This window comes from Chiloscyllium punctatum, chromosome 37 (genome assembly GCF_047496795.1).
Source record: "Chiloscyllium punctatum isolate Juve2018m chromosome 37, sChiPun1.3, whole genome shotgun sequence".
NCBI lineage: Eukaryota > Metazoa > Chordata > Chondrichthyes > Orectolobiformes > Hemiscylliidae > Chiloscyllium > Chiloscyllium punctatum.
Window position 1 is genome coordinate 3,841,060 of NC_092775.1, and position 21,034 is coordinate 3,862,093.

The 21,034-nt window shown below is 48.2% G+C and overlaps 1 protein-coding gene across 2 annotated transcripts in view; it reads right to left on the minus strand.

Moving 5' to 3' along the window:
- Nucleotides 1-21,034, minus strand: part of LOC140462813 (DENN domain-containing protein 3-like) — a 152,304-nt gene that overhangs the window by 2,835 nt on the left and 128,435 nt on the right. For both annotated transcript variants that reach the window (XM_072556138.1, XM_072556141.1), the window contains exons 15-23: nt 17,617-17,876; nt 16,035-16,208; nt 12,660-12,789; nt 9,495-9,602; nt 7,948-8,084; nt 5,200-5,369; nt 4,096-4,232; nt 998-1,116; nt 205-342 (exon numbers count right to left, since the gene is read on the minus strand). In XM_072556138.1, coding sequence (XP_072412239.1) covers nt 205-342; nt 998-1,116; nt 4,096-4,232; nt 5,200-5,369; nt 7,948-8,084; nt 9,495-9,602; nt 12,660-12,789; nt 16,035-16,208; nt 17,617-17,876 — 1,373 coding nt within the window. The remainder of the gene's footprint in view (nt 1-204; nt 343-997; nt 1,117-4,095; nt 4,233-5,199; nt 5,370-7,947; nt 8,085-9,494; nt 9,603-12,659; nt 12,790-16,034; nt 16,209-17,616; nt 17,877-21,034) is intronic.

Sequence of the window (21,034 nt, forward strand, 5' to 3'; positions counted from 1 at the left end):
ATTACAGTTAGCAATAGAGTTAGGGGTGAATTTGGAGAGAAGTTAAGGCTTAGGAATTAGTTAGGGTTAGGGTTAAGGTCCAGGAATTCATTAGGGTTACAGATATGATTTAGGGGTTAGTAACGGGCAGTGTTTACATTTGGGGATTGTTTCGGGGTTCTGGTTAGATACTTCACCCTGATTGGGGACATATCATTTGCGTACCTGATTTTTGACATGAATCATACAGGAGATGTTTGCACAGCCTGGCAGTGGGATTGTTTGGATTGGATCCTTGAGATCATCCGTTTTCCAGATGTAAACATTTGCTCGCTGACTGCACACGACCCAGAGCTCATCTCTCTGCAAGAACAATTTAATCTAAAGTTAAACCTGAGTCGCTCCTCACTATTCACAACGAAACCCGGGGTGTCGGGGGAGCTGCTCAAACCAGTCTACTATGACAGTGCGGCACTCCCTCAGTACTGATCCTCCGACAGTGTAACAATCCGTCAGCACTGACCCTCCGACAATGTCGCACTCCCTCAGCACTTACTCCCTGATAGTACAGCACTCCCTCATCACTGACCCTCCGACGGTGCGACACTCCCTTAGCACTGACTCCCTGACAGTGCAGGAAAATGTTTGAGTGTGTGGGTGTGCATTTGTTTGTATTTTTGTCAAAAGGAGTGAAATAACTTGAGTTAAAGGAAGCACAATAAGTCCCCTTCCCTCCCAGCGTTGATTTCATACCCCAACCCTCATCGCTAACCCACCTCACAGTAGTCCCCTGTCCTCATCCTTGAACCTTTGATGTCATCAGTCAACCCTTGGCCCCTGACCCCTCAAGGTCCAAAACCTCAACCCTCCCAGTCTATGACCATTGCACCAGATGTGCACCACCAATCCCCAACACTTTCACACTCTCCAACTGTGAACCCTGCCCTCAGCCCCATAACCTCTGATGGTGACCAATCCGACATCGTGACCCCATCCCCAGGGCCTGGAACTAAGATACCTGAGGGATGATGAGGAAGTCAGTCATGAGATTGGAGCTACCCTCGGGACTTGGTGTCAAGGTCACCTCCTGGATCTGTGTGCCATCTCGAGCAAGGACCAACAGACTGTATTCAACACCTTGGGGGAGAGAGGGAGAGAGTTAAAGACAGCATAGAGGAGAGAGAATGGGAGAGAGATAGAGAGAGCAAAGAGAAGGCGTGGGAGAGAGGGAGAGAAAGGGACGTAGAGAGAGCAAAGAGGGGAGGGGAATGGGGGGAGAGAGAGAGAAGGATAGGAAAGAGAAGAAGGGGGGAGAGACAGATAAGGACAGCAAAGAGGAAAGGGGGAGAGAGATTGGAAGAGAGAGAGAGATAAGGCGAGCAAAGAGGAGAGAGGGGGAGAGGGAGTGGAGAGAGCGAGACAATTAACGAGAGCAAAGCGGGGGAAGAGAGAGAGAGAAAGATAAGGAGAGTGAGGTGGGGAGGGGGAGAGAGAGAGATAAGTAGAACAAAGAGGAGAGAGGGGACCGGGAGGGGGAGAGATAAGGAGACCAAGGTGGGTGGGGAGCAAGAGAGAGATAAAGTGAGAGGGAGAGGTAAGGAGAGCAAAGGTGGTGGTGGTTGGGGGGGGGGGGGGGGAAGAGAAAGAGAGATAAGGAAAACAAAGAGGAGAGAGATGAGAAAGAGAGAGAGAGAGAGAGAAAGGAGAGGCGTGAAGAGACGGGGAGAGGAGGGAGAGAGAGAGAGATAAAGAGAACAACGAGGAGACAGTGGGGGAGGGAGAGAGATAAGGAGAGCAAGTGGGAAGAGGAGGAGAAAGGGAGATAGAGAGGAGAGAGTTGGAGAGAGATAAGGAGACCAAAGGAGTGGGAGAGAGAGAGAGATAAGGAGAGCAAAGAAGAGAGAGGGGGAGAGAGAGGGGGAGAGAAAGAGAGTGATAAGGAGAGCAAGGGGGATGGAGGGTTAGAGAGAGATAGTGATGAGGAGAGTGGGGGAGAGAAAGGGTGAGAGATATAAGGAGAGCAAAGAGGAGAGAGAGGCAGTTGGAGAGACAGAAAGTGAAAGGGGGGAGGGAGGGGAAGAGAGGGAGGGTGAAGGGGTGGGGGGTGAAGAGAGGGAGGGTGAGGGGGAAGAGAGGGAGGGTGAGAGTGAGGGGGGAAGAGAAGGAGGGTGAGAAGGGTGATGGGGAAGAGAGGGAGGGTGAAGGTGGGGGGGAAGAGAGGGAGGGTGAGGAGGTGGGGGGGAAGAGAGGGAGGGTGAGGGGGGTGTTGGGGAAGAGAGGAGGGGTGGGGGGGAAGAGAGGGGGGGTGGGGGGGAAGAGAGGGAGGGTGGGGGGGGTAGGGGTGGAAGAGAGGGAGGGTGAGGGGGTGGGTGGGGGAAGAGAGGGAGGGTGAAGGGGTGGCAGGAAAGAGAGGGAGGGTGAGGGGAGTCAGGGGGAAAGAGAGGGAGGGTGAGGGGTGTCGGGGGGAAGAGAGGGAGGGTGAGGGGAGTCAGGGAGGAAGAGAGGGAGGGTGAGGGGGATGGTGGGGAAGAGAGGGAGGGTGAGGGGTGTCGGGGGGAAGAGAGGGAGGGTGAGGGGAGTCAGGGAGGAAGAGAGGGAGGGTGAGGGGGATGGTGGGGAAGAGAGGGAGGGTGAGGGGGGTGGGGTGGGTGGGGGAGGGGAAGGGGAAGTGTGAAGCAGAAAACAGAGAAAACAGGAAGTGCACCAGAAAAAGAGATAAGGACAGAAATGGGAAGGGAAGGGAAAAGGATCAATCAAATTGTGAAGATTGAGAGAGAGTAACAGATACATAAAATATATGAAAAATATGAGGGACAGTAAAAGAGGTGTTAGGAGAGGAGCATTTAGATAAAAAGAGAGGACAAAGGGATAATTGAGAAAGAGAATGTAGGATAGAACAGGAAAATGGGAAGAGGAATGTGAAAAGCCAAAGGAATTGGGGAAAAGAGAGAGAGAGAGAGAGAGAGAGATAAAAGGACAATGAAAAGGAAGGAGAAAGAGAAAGGTGAAGGGTGGAAGAAGATATTGAAAGAAATGAGAAAGGTAGACAGAAGGAATTAAATTCAATTTGCTGAATGTATTATAAATTATTCTAAATGTCCTCAATCCCTGGAGTGAGATGACACTCTACCCTGGATACTCAAAGGCTTAGATTAGATGACCTACAGTGTGGAAACAGGCCCTTCGACCCAACAAAGAGCAACCCACCCAGACCCGTTCCCCTACCCCTGACACTATGGGCAATTTAGCATGACCAATTGACCTGACCTGCACATCTTTGTACTGTGGGAGGAAACCGGAGCAAACCTGTGCAGACCCAGGGAGAATGTGCAAACACCACACAGACAGTCACCTGAGGTAGGAATTGAACCCAGGTCTATGGCGCTGGGAGGCAGCAGTGCTAACCACTGAGCCACCATGCCGCCCATACTTCTCTGATTGCCCAGAGTCTGGTTTACTCAGACCCCACCAAGTGAGAATAGACTGAATGAGTGGATCAACAACACTGAATGCTGAGAGGTGGAGACTGCCTGAATCAATCAGCCCTCTCCAAGATCATAGAATCACAGAAATGACATCTGAGAACAGAGGCCATTCAGCCCATCATGTCAAAAATAGCGATGGGTTCATTCAGTCAACACAATAAAGTAACATTTCAGGACTATTATGAAAGAAAAAAGAGAGAGCCTATGGTACTCTTGATGAGCTCAGAATGTCGAAAAGCATTTTCTAATCATTAAGGCATTCTTGATGAGTCACCATTATTGAAATGTATGAAACATAACAACATAACTGTGCAAAGTAAGCTAAGAGGGAAATTGATAGGATGAAGACCTATAGTCATATCAGGTGTCAATGATACATATTGAGGGATTATTACTGGCCTGGTCACCAGGAAAAACTTTCCCGCTCTTCTTAAGAAATGGTTGACACAGGCGTCAGTTTCCCAGACTGTTCCAAACTCTCAGTGCTCCTGACATATTGACTGGATTGAGATGAGATGGCATAGAACACCCTGCAAATTACAGTGGTCTGACTGAATACTCATCATCACAGACTCAGTGTCAATCTCCAACTTGTACACTTTACCCGAGAGAGTGTCGTGACAATACTCACAGCACCAGATGTGGTCACGATGCAGCAACATGGAGGTGAGCCTCCAACACTGAGGCAACTGGAACTGACTCTTTATCTCCATCAGCCCGGGGTCCCATAGCAGAATGGAGCCGTCCAGGCTACAGGAGTAAATCTGACTGGGGTGAGAAAGAAATCTGCTGAAGTTCTTCCACATACTGTCTCTCTCTCTCTCTCAAACTGTGTTCCCCCTCCCCCCTCCTTATTTATGAGAGATGAGGGCATCACTGGCCAGGCCCGCTGTTGGTATTCACCTCTAACCTTCCCTCGTGTGTCTTGCTTAGCCATTTCTGAGGGCAGTTAAGAGTCAACCACATTGCTGTGGGTCTGGTGTTATGTGTAAGTCAGACCAGGTAAGGATGGTAGTTTCCTTCCTTAAAGAACATGCATCACCCTGACGGGATTTTTACAACAAGTGCTGGTGGTTTCTTGGTCACTGCTGACTGAGACTAGGTTACTAAATGGGTGGAGTGTTAATCCTTGCTTAGCTTCTCAAAGGTGGATTTGAACTCACTTTCTGTAGGACATTCAGCCCTCAGCTCAAAGGGTTACTAGCCAATAACATGACTAAATCCCCCTGGTCCCTCGAGATTGTGGGTACCCAGTGAGTGGGGATCAGTGCCTTTCCTCATATCTCTCAGAGACAGGCGAGGGGCTCTGGCTGGGTATTTGGATTCGGAGTTGATTTTTCGTTTCACTTTGATGTAGGAGGCTCTCTTTCTGACTTTCCAGGCAGGAGTAGGGGAGGGAGGGAGGGAGGGAGGGACGGAGGCAGAGAGTAGGGGAGAATGGAGGGAGGGGCAGAGGGAGGGTTGCAGGGAAGGATGGAAGAACGGAGTTGGGGGAGGGATGGATGAAGGGAGTAGGGGGAGGGATGGATGGAGGGAGTAGGGGGAGGGATGGAGGGATGGAGTGGGGGACGACAGAGGGAGGGATGGAGGGAGGGAATGGGGAGGGGTGGATGGAAGGAGGGAGTGGGGGATGGCAGAGGGAGGGATGGAGGGAGGGAGTGAGGGACGGGAGATGGAGGGAATGGGGAAGGGAGTGAGGGGATGGTATTATGGTGGGTGTGGGGAGGCAGCTCACCTGATACTGTCCCCGTTCTCTTGTGTCTCCTCCTGGATCATGTCGGAGACTTGGTTGCGGTGGCCCACCAACCTCTTGTTACAGCTCATGGCGAGCGCATCGATGATGTAAATGGACGAATCCTCCGATCCCAGCCACACCTGCTCGTACCCGATACCAATCATACAGTTCTGCAGCAGGAGAGAAACCGAGAGACTGGGTCAGCACTGAGCAACTGACCTCCTGTAAAACAAACAGACTTCCACAACTGTGTCCTTTAAAGGAGCTGTCAACCTCAGGCTTTGTTTAATTTGGCCAATTGTTTTGTTGAAACAAAATGGTTAAAGGTCTTGTGGCACAGAGATAGTGTCCCTAACTCTGGGTCAAATGGTCTGGCGTGTGTGATCTGTTTTAGACTTTGTTAGAGACAAAAAAAAAACTGCAGATGCTGGAATCCAAAGTAGACAGGCAGGAGGCTGGAAGGACACAGCAAGGCAGGCAGCATCAGGAGGTGGAGAAGTCAATGTTTCGGGTGTAACCCTTCTTCAGGACTGGGGGTGGGGTAAGGGGAGCTGCAGGGACAGGGTGGTGAAGTGGGGGTAGGTGAAGACAGGTAGAGGTACGATGGGAGAAAATGATCTGGTTGGTGGCTGGGAGCAGTGGAAGGGAGGGGGAGGGACTGGGAAGGGAGTTGGGGGATGGAGAAGGGAGGGGTAGGGACTGGGAAGGGAGTTGGGGGATGGAGAAGGGAGGGGGAGGGACTGGGAAGGGAGTTGGGGGATGGGAAGGGAGGTTATTTGACATTGGAGAACTCGATGTTGAGTCTATTTTAGACTTCAGCTCCTCCTTCCTTTTTAAAGAAGCGAATGCTAATTTTTTCACTCAGCTCCTGATCTGTGGATACTCGGTGAAGAGAGGGCCATATGAACTGGCAGACTTCTTCATGAGTCTGCAACAAAGTCTTACCAAGGGGTTTTTAAATTCATTCACAGGTTGAGGACATTACTGGCTGGGCCAGCATGTATTGTCCATCCCTAATTGCCCAGAAGGGCAGTTTGGAGAGAACCATGTTGCTGCGGGTCTGGAGTCACATACAGGCCAGACCGGGTGAGAATGCCAGTTTCTTTTACTGAAGGACATTCGTGAACCAGATAGGTTTTTTCTGACATTTGACAATGGTCTTGTGGGCATCGTTAGACTCCTAATTCCTGCTGAGGTGGAACTCAAACCCAGATTCCCAGGACCCAGATTCCCTGGGTCTCTGAATTAATCCCCGAAGGTGACCATGAACAGGCTCAGGCTGTTGTCTATGGAATGGGTTCCTGCAGCTTATTGCCTGCCTCTTATTTCGTGGTTGGGTCTGTGCCGCGATAGCCTTTAGACAGAGAGTGAATGGCATCAGCTGGTGTGCTTCTGGTCTTCATTGAAACATAGAAAATAGGGGCAAGACGAGGACATTCAGCCCATCTAGTCTGTTCATTCCATTCACAACTGATCATCCAGTTCAGTCCCCTGTTCTTACTTCCACTCTGTACCCCCTCATCCCTTTAATCGTTCCACAGTGGGTGAACACCCTCCCCAAAATCAAAATTACATTTCAATGTAGGTTTCCGTTGAAATTATGATTTTTGTTATCCAGCCCATCAGGAGCTGATTACGTTTGTTTAATTCAGTTATTTTGAAATAGAATCATACACTACAGAAGAGGCCCTTTGGCCCATCGAGTCTGCCCTGGTTAAAAAAAAAACCTGCTCTAAATTTACACAACTCCCACTGTCCCACACTCGGCACATAACCGTGAATGTTGTGGCAGGCTGACTACAGGGGTTCAGGGAGGCAGCTCACCCCCACCTTCTCAGGGGACAACTAGGGACGGGGAATAAATACTGACCCAGTCAGCGACACCCACATCCTATGAGTGAATTTTAAAAAAGTTTCAAGTGCTCATCCAGGTACTTTTTAAAGGTTTTGAGGTTTCTGCCACTGTGATCCACCCAGGCAGCACATTCAAGACTCTCACCACTCTCTGGGTGAAAAAAATACAAATCCTTAAATTCCCTCTAATCCTTCTGCCTTTCACCTTAAATTTTGGTCCCCTTTTAATTAACCCTTCAATTAAATAGTGGCAGCACCGTGTGCCCTAACCACCAGCCCACTCGGTAATAACCTGACCACCAGCCGCTCCACCACACCGCTGTCACAGTTCACTCAACATGTATTCCATGTCACGGGGGGGGGGGGGGGTGCTGGTGGGTGGTTTGGGGGGAGACTTTTAAATTCATTTACGGGATGATGGTTTCACTGGCTAGGCCAGCATTTATTGCCCATTCCCGATTGTCCGGAGGACAGTTAAGAGTTAACCACATTGCTGTGGGTCTGGAGTCACACGTAGCCCAGATTTCCTTCCCTGAAGCACATTAATGAACCAGATGGAAACAGAAATTTCTGGAAAAGCTCAGAGGGTCCAGCAGCATCTGTGGAGAGAAGTCAGAGTGAATGTTTTGGGTCCATTGGGTCCACACAGGCTGGTGAGCTTTCTCAGCAATTGGTTTCTGATTTAAAGCATCTGCAGTTCTTCTGGTTTTTATTGAGTGAACGAGATGGGGTTTTCCTGATAATTGATAATGCTTTTGTGGCCATCATTGGATTTTTAATAACTTCAAATTCCACCATCTGCCATGGCTGGATTTGAACCCAGGTCCCCAGGACATGACCTGGGTCTGGGGATTAACAGTCCAGCCATCGCCTCCTGTGCCCAGCTCCACTCACCAGTTTGGAATGGCCAGCTTGGATTGGCGGCTGCTCCATTATCCAAGTAGCTGCATTGTACATCATCACGCGGCCGTCACTCAGGCCACACCATAGCTTCGGGTGTGTCTCAGCGCTCTCACACGGGTCCAGGTTACCTGGCAACCAGAGGTCACAATGTCATCGCCAAACTGATGATGGTGATGCAGCAACAATTTGCATTCATGTAGTCCCCTCTTCTCAACATAGTTTAACGACCCCAGGCACCTCACAGGGCCATTAGTACACAAAGCTCGAGAAAAGGATAACGAGAGAGGATATATGGACACAGGGACCAAAGTTTGGTCTAACAATAACCCTTTAAAGTCTTGTTTTTAACAAATTATCTCATGCTTTGTTTGTGCTGAAATGATGACAGCACGATGACCCCCGTCCCCCAGTGAAGGAAGTGGCGGGGTTGTGTTTTATTGGAAACGGTTGCAAAGCGAACATCAACCAACACAACACTGACCGAATCAGCCCATCCGAAAAAAAAATCAAAGAGGTCAGTTTTAAAAGAGAGAGAAAGGGATGGGCAGGAAGATTTTGGGAAAGGTTTTTAAGAGTTCAGGGCCCAGGCAGCTAAAGAAACAGCCAACAATTGGTACTCAAGAGGCCAGGGTAGGACGAGATTACAAAGACAGGGCAGGGCAAGGCTTTGGACGATGGGCAACTCAGATGAGAATGTTCAAATCAAGGCATGGTTTGACCAGGAGCCAATGTAGATCAGTGCTTGGAATGAGAGAGAATTTAAACAGTAGATAGAGTAGAAGTCATATTAGAAAGTTGATACAAGTTTAATTTCAATTGAATAAAATTAACTAATAGATTGTGAGAGTTATGGGAGGGCAAGCTTTCAGAGTCAGATGTGCTGGGAGAGAGTGAGCCACAGACCCAGTGGTAACCGAAGCCCAAAGGATCATTTCAAAAGCGTTGACGTGGTCCTGATCTCCGATCTGATCCTGCCTGAGCTGTTCTGTACAGAGAACGACAGTATTGTGTGAGTGGCACATTACCCTGAGCTGGGAAATCGCAGCAACATGGAGAGATTGGACATTGGAGGGCGGTTGCTGCATCAATCTGCTCAGACTGACACCGGCTTTAACAGATTCAGTTGCAAAGTGAGATTTCAGATATTCATAGTTACAAAGTAGAGGGATCCTCCGATGGAGATGATAAAATGCAAAAGGAATTTAATATTGCCAGATTTATTGTTGGGGGAAGGCCCAAGAAAGGGTTCAGAAGCTTAAAGCTGGAACCACGCAACATCAAACACGCTGATATGCTCAAACAGTTTTGAGGGGCTGAATGGCCTCCTCTTCTGAGTCTCATTTCTGTTTGGGGCAGGAGCCGAAGACATTTGGTGAGTTCTGGCCCTGAGACCATCAGCTGGTTAAGAAGCACTGTCTTTATGTTTCTGCAGTGCAAGGGTCCAGGAGGGGGATTGATGATGACCATCCAGGATTGGCAATGGGAGTGAAAGGTTCTGCCCTTGTGTTGCCCTCAGGAAAGGTCAGTCAGCTACTCACCAGGAACATACAGGAGGACATCAACCGCGTAGGGGGTAGAATTGGAATCAGTGAGGTGGAGGGTGTGCTTCAGGGCATCTGATGTCATCCGTGGAACGGCCTGTGACTCTGAAGTGGAGAAAGAAGAGAATTGTTAGAAAAGCAATGTCTCAGGAATGTTCTGACCCACCTTACCCCAGCCCTGTAATTCTGCTGGTTCAGAGTGGGTGGAGGAATACTGAAACGTGGACTCACACCGAGGTCCAGAGGTAATGCCTGGGTCAGTGAGAATCTCTCACTCTTTGGACACAGCTTGACTTTGCTTGTCTGTGATTTTGAATCCATTCTGAAGCCAGTTAAAGAACTCGAGACAGTGCCTGAGATGGAATGAGCTGGAGCTCAATGAGCCAGAGGATCCAAGGCCCAAACCAAAGATTTGTGCCCATACATTAGGCAGAGTACTGAGGGAGGCTTGTACTGGGACAGGTAGTAACAAGAGTCCCACTAGCCCCCTCAGAGGGATGTGAAAGCTCACATGAGACTGTTCCAACGTAGTGAGGGGTAAGGAGGAACAGCCGAGACATTGTAGAGTCCTAGAACACGGAAACAGACCCTTCGGTGGGATCCAACCACTCCACGCCAATCATAGTTCCAAACTAAACTTTGGGGGGGGGGGCACGGTGGCTCAGTGGTTAGCACTGCTGCTTCACAGCACCAGGGACCTGGGTTCAACTCCAGTCTGCGTGGAGTTTGCACACACAGTGTCTGCATGGGTTTCCTCTGGGTGCTTCGGTTTCCTCCCACAGTCCAAATATGAGCAGGTCAGGTGAATTGGCCATGCTAAATTGCCCATAGTGTTCCAGGATGTGTAGGTCTAGTGCATTAGTCAGGGGTAAATATAGGGAGGGGGAATGGGTCTGGGTGGGTTACCTTTTGGAGGGTCGGTGTGGACTTGTTGGGCCAAAGGACCTGTTTCCACACTGTAGGGATTCTATGATTAGACGAGTCCCACCTGCCTGCATTTAACCCATATCTCTCCAAACCTTTCTTATGCATGTACTAATGCAAATATCTAACCATACCCGCATCTACCACTTTCTCTGGCTGTTCATTCCACACAGGAACCAGACTCGGTGTAAAAAATATTGCTCTTCATGTCCTGAGGGACAGGATGTACGTGTATTTGGAAAGGCAAGGACTGATTCGGGATAGTCAACATGGCTTTGTGCGTGGGAAATCATGTCTCACAAACTTGATTGAGTTTTTTGAAGAAGTAACAAAGAGGATTGATGAGGGTAGAGCGATAGATGTGACCTATATGGACTTCAGGAAGGCGTTCGACAAGGTTCCCCATGGGAGACTGATTAGCAAGGTTAGATCTCATGGAATACAGGGAGAACTAGCCATTTGGATACAGAACTGGCTCAAAGGTAGAAGACAGAGGGTGGTGGTGGAGGGTTGTTTTTCAGACTGGAGGCCTGTGACCAGTGAAGTGCCACAAGGATCGGTGCTGGGTCCACTACCTTTCATCATTTATATAAATGATTTAGATGTGAGCATAAGAGGTATAGTTAGTAAGTTTGCAGATGACATCAAAATTGGAGGTGTAGTGGACAGCGAAGAGGGTTACCTCAGATTACAACAGGATCTTGATCAGATGGGCCAGTGGGCTGAGGAGTGGGAGATGGAGTTTAATTCAGATAAATGCAAGGTGCTGCATTTTGGGAAAGCAAATCTTAGCAGGACTTATACACTTAATGGTAAGGTCCTAGGGAGTGTTACTGAACAAAGAGACCTTGGAGTGCAGGTTCATAGCTCCTTGAAAGTGGAGTCGCAGGTGGATAGGATAGTGAAGAAGGCGTTTGATATGCTTTCTTTTATTGGTCAGAGTATTGAGTACAAGAGTTGGGAGGTCATGTTGCGGCTGTAGAGGACATTGGTTAGGCCACTGTTGGAATATTGCATGCAGTTCTGGTCTCCTTCCTATCGGAAAGATGTTTTGAAACTTGAAAGGGTTCAGAAAAGATTTACAAGGATATTGCCAGGGTTGGAGGATTTGAGCTACAGGGAGAGGCTGAACGGGCTGGGGCTGTTTTCCCTGGAGCGTCGGAGGCTGAGGGGTGACCTTATAGAGGTTTACAAAATTATGAGAGGCATGGATAGGATAAATAGACAAGGTCTTTTCCCTGGAGTGGGGGAATCCAGAACTAGAGGGCATAGGTTTAGGGTGAGAGGGGAAAGATTTAAAAGTTCCTAAGGGGCAACTTTTTCACACAGAGGGTGGTACGTGTATGGAATGAGCTGCCAGAGGATGTGGTGGAGGCTGGTACAATTGCAACATTTAAAAGGCATCTGAATGGGTATATGAATAGGAAGGGTTTGGAGGGATATGGACCGGGTGCTGGCAGGTGGGACTAGATTGGGTTGGGATATCTGGTCAGCAAGGACGGGTTGGACTGAAGGGTCTGTTTCCAAGAGCTGTACATCTCTACGATTCTATGTCCTTCTTAAAACTTTCTCCTCTCACCCTAAACTTATTTCCTCCAGTTTTGAACTCCCATGCCCTCGGGAAAAGACCCTTTCGATTCTCCTTATTTGTGCGCCTCATGTTTTTATTAATCTCAATAAGGTCACCCCTAAAGCTCCTTATGCTCTAGTGAAAAATGTCGCAGCCTTTCCAGCCTAATTGTATAAATCAGAACCCCCAATCCTGGCAACATCCTGGCAAATCTTTTCTGAACCCTCTCCAGGTGAATAACATCCTTCCTATAGCAGGGTGATCCGAACTGCACATATGGATGTCTGTGGATGCATTTGTGCACAATTTAGCTGTTGCCTTTCTTGCATTGTAACAGTGACTTTACTTCTAACAAATCTGGCCATGTAAGTTACTACAGAAATAAAGTTACCTCTTCAAATAAAAGCTAAAAGGACTGTGGATGCTGTAAACCAGAAACAAAAACAGAAGTTGCTGCAAAAGCTCAGCAGGTCTGGCAGCATCTGTGGAGTTTTTGTTATCTGTTTAAACAGTTGGTGCACTAACGACGTCAGGCCAACGGGGGAATGAATGGTGAAACCAGCTTGAAAGGTGCTACATAAATGCACAGCATTGCTTTTGCCTACTGCCCCCAATTATTATCAATTACAAAGACACAAAGAGTATTGCAGAGCGGGCTGTGAGCTTACCTTGCCCGACAGTATGGTCCAGGTATGCCAGTTTGGAGGCGATCACCATGGGCCGTTGGTGAAAGTTACATTTAGCCACTGCATTGATGAGCTGAATGTTGCTGAGCGCCTGCTGAATGTACTGAGGGTCCTGCACAGAGGGTGGGAGGGATGGGGTGGGGAGACAATGGTAATGAAGAGTCTCATCAGACAACAAACCCAGCACATTCCACACCCTAAATCAAAGCTGTCTCAGCAGCTCCTCACAACTACGTACTGCTGTGGGCCTTCCCTGTGGCTAGGTGAAGGGGGAAAGCCACTGAGTTATAGGGCAGGGGGTTGTCCTGGTTGGGGTTAGTCTTGGGGACAATTGGGATGTTCCGGTTTGCTTCAGTTCCCTTGGATGAGGGACACACCTGAGCGCCTGGTGCTGGGCACTACCTGTGTATGATTCCTGCAGCAGTTAACAGTAGCAGCACTTCACTGAGTAATCTGTGACACTCCTCCTTTAGGAGTTGACAGCAGGAGTCAGCACAAAGGAGGGGAGGGTGGGAAACTGGGAATCAGATTGGATTGTGGACTGGAAATTCCCAGCTTTAACCTCCTGTCCCCTAACAGTACAGGTGAAATCGGCAGGCTGAAATCCTTACCATTGCCATAAAATCGGCTTCTCGATTCACGTTAAAGCAAAATACCGTGGATTCTGGAGACCTGAAACCAGCACAAAGAATGCTAGAGAAACTCAGTAGGTCTGGTAGCACGTATGAGGAGAAACAGAGTTAATGTTTTGGGTCAAGTGACCCTTTTTCAGGATTGAGTCATACCAGAGTTGAAATGTTAATTCTGTTTCTCTCTTCACGGATGCTGCTGAGTTTCTCCAATGTTCTCCATGTTCCTTTCAGATTTTCCAATACAATCCTTCAGGCAGCCAGTCCCTGTCCCAGTGTTGCGACTCTTCATACTGTCCCCACTGCCCTTCCCCTCCCCACCCCAACCCCACGCCCTTGCACCCCAAGTCTCTGAGCATGGGGGTAAAGCCAGCCCTCCTCTCCATTCGGAGCTGGATGCTGATCTAATCCCAAGTCAGTGTTTGAGCACATTTTGTCATGATCTCATGCAGTTGGTTGTCCATTCATGAATCAAGTGAATTCAGAGAATCGAGTGTGTATTTTTAATGTGGATTCAGGAGGATAGGGGATCAGGTGCTGAGCAAAGAGGGTGAGATTTGGATAGGTTCAGCTGTAAGGCTGTTTGTGCCTTTCCCTGACCTGCAGCTGCTGCTCAGGGGGGTGAGCAGGTTAGCAGGATCCTGGGATTGTCTGCAATAAGACACTGGGGTGTGGAGATATCCTGGAGCAGGGCAGTCTCTCTCTTTTTGCCTGACGGATATTGGGCAGCAAGGTCAGAGCCTGTGGTGAAGCAGTCCGTGTCCCAATGCAACAAGATCTGGACAATATCCAGGCTTCAGCTGATAAGTGACATGTAACATTCATACCACATTAAGTGCTGGGCAATGACCATCTCCAATAATCATTCAATGATGTTACCATCAGTGTATGTCCCACCAGCAACATCCTGGGGGTTACCACTGACCAGAAACAACTGGACTGACCACATAAACACTATGGTGGAAGTGGGTACTGCAGATGCTGGAGATTAGAGTCAAGATTAGAGTCACGCTGGAAAAGCATAGCAAGTCAGGCAGCATCTGAGGAGCATCCTGATGAAGGGCTTTTGCCCGAAACATCGATTTTCCTGCTCCTCAGATGCTGCCTGAGCTGCTGTCCTTTTCCATCACCGCTCTAATCTTGACACATAAACACAGTCTCTACAGGAGCAGGTCAGAGGCTAGGAATACTGCAGCAAGTAACTCCCCTCCTGACTCCCCAGAGCCTGTCCACCATCTACAAGGCACAAGTCAGGAGTGTGATAGAATGCTCCCCACTTGCCTGGATGGGGGCAGCTCCAACAACACTCAAGAGGCTCAACACCATCCAGGACAAAGCAACCCCCACTGGATTGGCACCACATCGACAAACATCCATTCCCTACTTGATGCTCTGTAGCAGCAGTGTGTACCATCTACAAGATTCACTGCAGAAATTCACCAAAGATCCTCAGGCAGCACCTTCCAAACCCACAACCACTTCTACAGAGAAGGGCGAGGTCAGCAGGTACATGGGAACACCACCCCCTGCAAGTTCCCCTCCAAGCCACTCACCATCTTGATTTGGAAATATATCACTGTTCCTTCACTGTCGCTGGATCAGAATCCTGGAATTCCCTCCCTAAGGGTATGGTGAATCTACCTACAGCACATGGACTGCAGCGGGTCAAGAAGGCAGCAAACCTCCACCTTCTCGAGGGGCAACTAGGGACAGGCAATAATTGCTGGAGCAGTCAATGACACCCACATCCCATGAATGAATGAAAAAAAAATTAGTTTGGATTGTATTCTAGGACCTTTTACCATGAGATTGCATCATCCTGCCATTAGCTCATCCATTGGTTCACTGATACAACAATCTGCCAATGATGGCCCTCACAGGGTTGCCAGGTCAAGGAGGTGAAACGTTATCAAGAATGCAAGTCACCTGATTAGCTGAGATCTGACTGAGATCTGGGAAAGCAGAGTGGAGGGGCTGAGTGGTCTACATCTGCCCTGGTTTTGTGTGTGCATATGGCTGTTTGTGACCGGTCACACTGTTGCTTTGCACCAACACCACTCAGGGAAGTGACGGGCTTGCTGTTCCTTGTGAGGGTGCATTTGAACAGGAGCAAGACGAGGAAAGATCCTGGAATATTTATCCTGGGATTGCTGGCTCAAATATCTGGAAAACTCTGCCTTTAAGTCTGGGAGACTCTAGGAAAACTGGATTCCCTCTCTACCCAAAACCTGGAGAGTACCTATCCACCCAGAAATCGGAAGCAGTGGGACCTCATTCAACACCAAAGGATCAAGGATCCTGAAGGGCCCTCATACCTGGTCCTATACTCAACACAATCATGGCACGAGGTTTACTTCAACTGCACCTTCCCACATATTCCCTTTCTTCCTCAGATCCTGATAATCCATTCAGATCAGTCTGGAATGTACTCAGTGATGGAGCTCTCTGGGTTGGAGAATTCTAAGCCTTTGAAACCCTCTTGGTGAAGATATTTCTCCTCATCTCCATCTTACACAATCCAACTCTTCTCCTGAGGCGGTGTCTCTGCATTCTAGATTCTCCACAGTCCCTCTGTCTTTGACCTGGAAAAATGTCTTATGAATCTTGCAGGTTTCAATTTGATCACCCTTAATTCTTTAAAGCATTGGCTACACAACCACAGACAGAGGCTGGTCCATTGTTCACACTGAGATTCTAATGCTTTAAGCTTCGCTGCCTCCAATCTCACCTTGTGTCTATCTGCCAGGAACTTTCCTGCACACATCTCCCGGATGATCACCTTCCACAGGTCCCTCTCTGACTTGAGGTTGGCGATGAAGGGCTCCTTTTTATCCCGCACCTTGATCTTCAGGGCCAGGATCTTGAGCGGGAAGATCGATACTGGTAAACAGAATTCCACTTCCTGAGAATGATAAAAACACACAGTCAGGCATATCCAATCTAAATGTACATGGGTAGTGTGACAGAGTGGTGGAGAATCTTTGTGTGTTACTGGACTGTGACTTATTTCTAGCCTTGACTATTCTAAAGTTCTCTCACCAATCTTCCAATTCTTGATAAGCTTGTGCTCCATGTTACCCGTGTCCCAACTCACTCATCATCCTCTGTACTCACTTCAGAATGGCCTCCCTATACAACTGTCTTCGCCAGACCTGACCATTCCAACACTTTCCTGAATAGCCTCTTATCTTCTAACCTCAGCTCCCACACTAAGTTCCTTTGCTCCATCACCTACGGAGATCACTCATCTATTTAGGCTCCTGGACAAACAATGAAATGTCTCCCATCCTTTTATTCAAATTCCTGCAAGGCCTACACTCTCTTCTCTCTTGAACTCATCATAGAATCCCTACAGTAGGGAGGCAGGCCATTCAACCCTTTGAGTCCACACTGACTCACCCTAACCCCCGCCTTAACTCTGTTACAATATATTTCCTATGTCTAACCCATCTAGCCTGCACATTCTGGGCAATTTAGCATGGCCAATGTACCCTAACCTGCACACCTTTGGACTGTGGGAAGAAATCTCAAACGCGCGCGCGCACACACACACACACACACACACACACACAAACAGTCACACAAGGGTGTAATCAAACCTGGGTCCCTGGCGCTGTGAGGCAGCAGTGCTAACCACTGCACCACCCCACCTGCAGAGGTAGCCTCCAGTCCTGAAGTTCCTGATTTGAATCTCTCCGCCAGGGACAAACACATCAACAGTAAGGGCTTGGGACTCACTCCCGCAATCACTCTACCTTACTCTCCTCCTTTGAAACCTACTTCTTGGACAAAGCTGTCAGTCCTTAGAGGTTACATTTCTCTTCTGTAGTTTGAGCGTAAATTTTGTTCAGGATAGCTTGAGATAGCTCCCTGGTCCCCCTCACTGGTGCTAACTTTCCATTCCATATTTATTAATAGAATTGAAATTCCTTCAGCTGCTGTGCTGAGAGTTGAACCCATGGCCCCCAGGACATTCGCCTGGTCTTCTCGACTAGACATTACAACTGCTCCACCATCTCTCTTTAACGGAGGGAAGACGTTTCCTTGTAAGGGCTGAGACTAGGACTGGGAGACCTAAATAAAAGATAACCACAGGTAACTCCAATAAGGGAATTCAGCAGAAAGCTGATTACCCAGAGAGTGGTTGGAATGTGGGACCTGCTCTCATAGAGAATGGGCAAGGTGAACAGTATCAATACACTCAAAGTCTGAGTGTGGAGGGATATGTTGATAATGAGATGAAACATGGCCATAGGAGACTCTGTAAAATTTTGAACAGCATTCATTCTTCTATCACTCTCACACTGTACCTCGATGTCTCGGAAAAGAGCAATCTCCTTGCAGTATGGGTGTGCCTCCATCAACAGGAACAGCCGTTTCTGACTCAGCACTACGCGGCCCAGACCATAGCTGGTCTTCACCGGGTTCGACACCTTCGAGATTCGCTCGTTTTCCAGAAGGTTCTGCATGACTTCAGGTGGTAGCGTGATGTTGTCCATCTCCAACTTAATCTCATTCCAACGTGAGTACAGCTCGTCGAACATCTTTGGCTCAATCAGCTTCTGCTGTCCTGAAAGGGAACAATCGACAAAGAAAATGTGTTTCAAATTAGCATCAGGGACGTGAGAGGCCATTCAGCCCCTTGGAATGGATCCTGATTGACCTGCCTTCACACCATATCCTTACAACAACAAGTTGCACTTCGCTGCCAACTTCAACGGGCTTCCAATAGAAATGTGACTTTGAGTATCATGGTGAGGTGTTTGTCCAAACTGGATTAGGCAGCTGAAGGCAAGGGCATCAATGATGGAGTGGTTAAAACTGGAGATGCTGAAGAGGCCCAGACCAGAGGAGCCTAGACTTCTCAATGGTACGGGAAACTGGAGGAGAACAAGAAACAGGGAGGGGTGAGGGACAAGAATTGCTTGACTGAGAGCCAATACCAGTCAGTGAGTAATGGAACCTGCTGTAACGAGAGGGAGGGAAATGTTTTGCAACCAACAAAAGTCTATCCATCTCACTTTTGAAATTTTCAATTGGCCAAGATATTTGCACAGGAGAGAATTGTCATCACTCATTGTATGAAGGACTGCTTTCATTCTTGAAGAGATCCCCTCTAATATCTAGGTTCTATGTTTGTGAATTCTCTATCCAGCTGGTTAAAACCTTTAATCGTCTTGATCACCTTAATTAATCATGCCCTAATTTCCTTGTCTCATTGGATTACAACTTTAGTCTTTGTAATCCATCTTCATAACTGAACTCTGTGAGGTGTGGCCTCATGCATGTGAATCTGAGTCTTTCCCGTCCAAGGCCAGTTTAGGATCTCTTTGCCCAGTGACTAAAGCTCTCTATAACTGAAGTATCATTTCCTCACCTTTATATTCCAGCTCCCTTGAGATAAAGGCTGACATTGAATTGGTCATTGAGATTACCTTTTGTACCTGTTCATGATCTTCTAGTGTGTTCTGTAAGACTGTTCCTCTACTGTCTCTCACCGATCTTTTTTGTTCACTCTGCTAACATGGAGGGGGGGGGGGGGGGAGGTGGCAGAAGAGGTGTCCTTCTGAAGGCCACTAACTCAATTGCCAAACGCTCTGAGTTGTTATCCCTGGATGAGCCAACAGGCTGGCTGGGGTTTTGCAGCTGTGTGGTCCCTCATTGTTCCTGAGCATGGACAGGGTTCCCATAGCAAGCTGTACCCACAGCTGGTTTATAAAGGATCATTCGGCAATGTTAACAATCCTTTCTTTCCAATGGCTTCTTAATTCTCTTTCCCTTGTCCTTCTCTTTATCCCTTAGCTCACCTGGTTGTGTAGGGGTTGGGGGTTGATGTGTGGGTGAGTGGGTAAGTTATATCTACAATAGCACCATGAACAATACAGTAAACATTTCTGTTAGATCTATATTATGATTAACACTCTCTCATACATGGTAAAAACAATGACTGCAGATGCTGGAAACCAGATTCTGGATTAGTGGCTTTTGCCCGAAACGTCGATTTCGAAGCTACTTGGATGCTGCCTGAACTGCTGTGCTCTTCCAGCACCACTAATCCAGAACCCTCTCATACATGGAGATGCATGTTTATAAGTACTGTTTATATTATAATCTCCACATTGCTCCAACAAGACACAGTCTTTGGGAAGAGACAAAGTCACCAATTGGACAAGCCTGGTTCAACACTGCTCAGTGAACTCTTTCAGATTGAACAGGGCTATTTTCTAGCAGTTTGGGGTCAGCTGGTACCACACTCACTGTACACTGCTGCCTCACCCCTTGATCTGAGGGCCTGTGCCTGAGTGAGCCTGTGGAGATTGGCCTTTGAGTCAGGATAAGATGTCCAATTGTCCAAGACAGCCAACCGGGTACACAGCTGAGTGGCCAACAGCTATCCAGGGCAGCCTGGGATATTCCCAACTCCACTGCTGTGACTTCCCTCAGGAATCACTGCCACATCCAACAGATTGCAGGAATTGCAGCCCCCTGCCAAGAGGAAGTTGGTGCACACAGACAGTCAGAGGGCCTAGTCGGGAAGTAGTTTTTCAGTATGATGGTTATTGATTGGAGCAGGAGTCAACTGGATGGAAACAAAACTGAATGGTGATGATGCAGAATTCCCAACCCAATGAGTCACAGGCTCAGATCTCAGGTTGCAAGGTAGAATCATCAACTAAAAGGGCTCAGCTTGTCTGTGCTGGCTCTCTGTTCTATCACTTGGCCCACTCCCCAGTAACTCTTCACATCTTTCCTCTTCAGATAATGATCCAATGCCCTTTGAAATGTTATGGTTGAATCTGCGTCCACCATACTCTCAGGCAGTGCATTCCAAATCCTAAACACTTCCTGTGTAACTTCCCCAGTCTACCTTCATGACTAAAGGTCCTCATTCTGTCATCACTGCTGTGAGTCTTTTCTGCAGCCCTGCCCAATTCCTTCCCAAAGACCAGCGTCCAGACCTGGGGTCCACAACTCTGGGTGTGATGACAGTTTTGTGAAACCAGTGATTTTGCGCTAGAACTGGGGGTCAGTGAAGCAGCTGTCCTTTAGGGAACTGATACTTCCACCCTTACCCAGTCTGGACAGAGGGCTCTGTGCCCAGTCTCACAGGGTTGCCTCTCATTCCCCCCCGAGGGGAACTGAGGAATGGACAATGAATGATGCCCTTGGCTCAGGAACGCATGAGAAAAACAGACTGAGGTGTGGTGACAAGCAATGACAGATGTGGTACTCTGAGGTAAACTGACTGTCACCAGTGAACACTGCGGCTAAACCGGGGCACAGCAGGATCCCAAAGACAGCCAATGATCTGCCATTGGTGGTGTGAATTCAGAATTGGGATCATTGCAGACACTCTCTTTTCTTCTTTGGAACAGCCTTGAAGGATCTTTAACACACACACCAGGTACCAGGGCCCCTCATCCTTTTTGGACTTATTACAAAGCCAGTGTCTGACTATGTATTTCAAAGTTAAAAATCACGCAACACCAGGTTATAGTCCATCATGTTGATTTGGAAGCACTAGCTTTCGGAGCACTGCTCCTTCGTCAGGGAGCTAGTGGGTTAGGATCATAGGACACAGAATTTATAAAATATTCTAGTGTCATACATTGGTGCAATATATTGAACAAACCTAAAACCTGCAGCCCATTCTAAAAGATGGAAAACTTAACAGCCATCTAGTTTTGTTCAATATATTACATCAATGTAAGACACTGTCATCTTTCT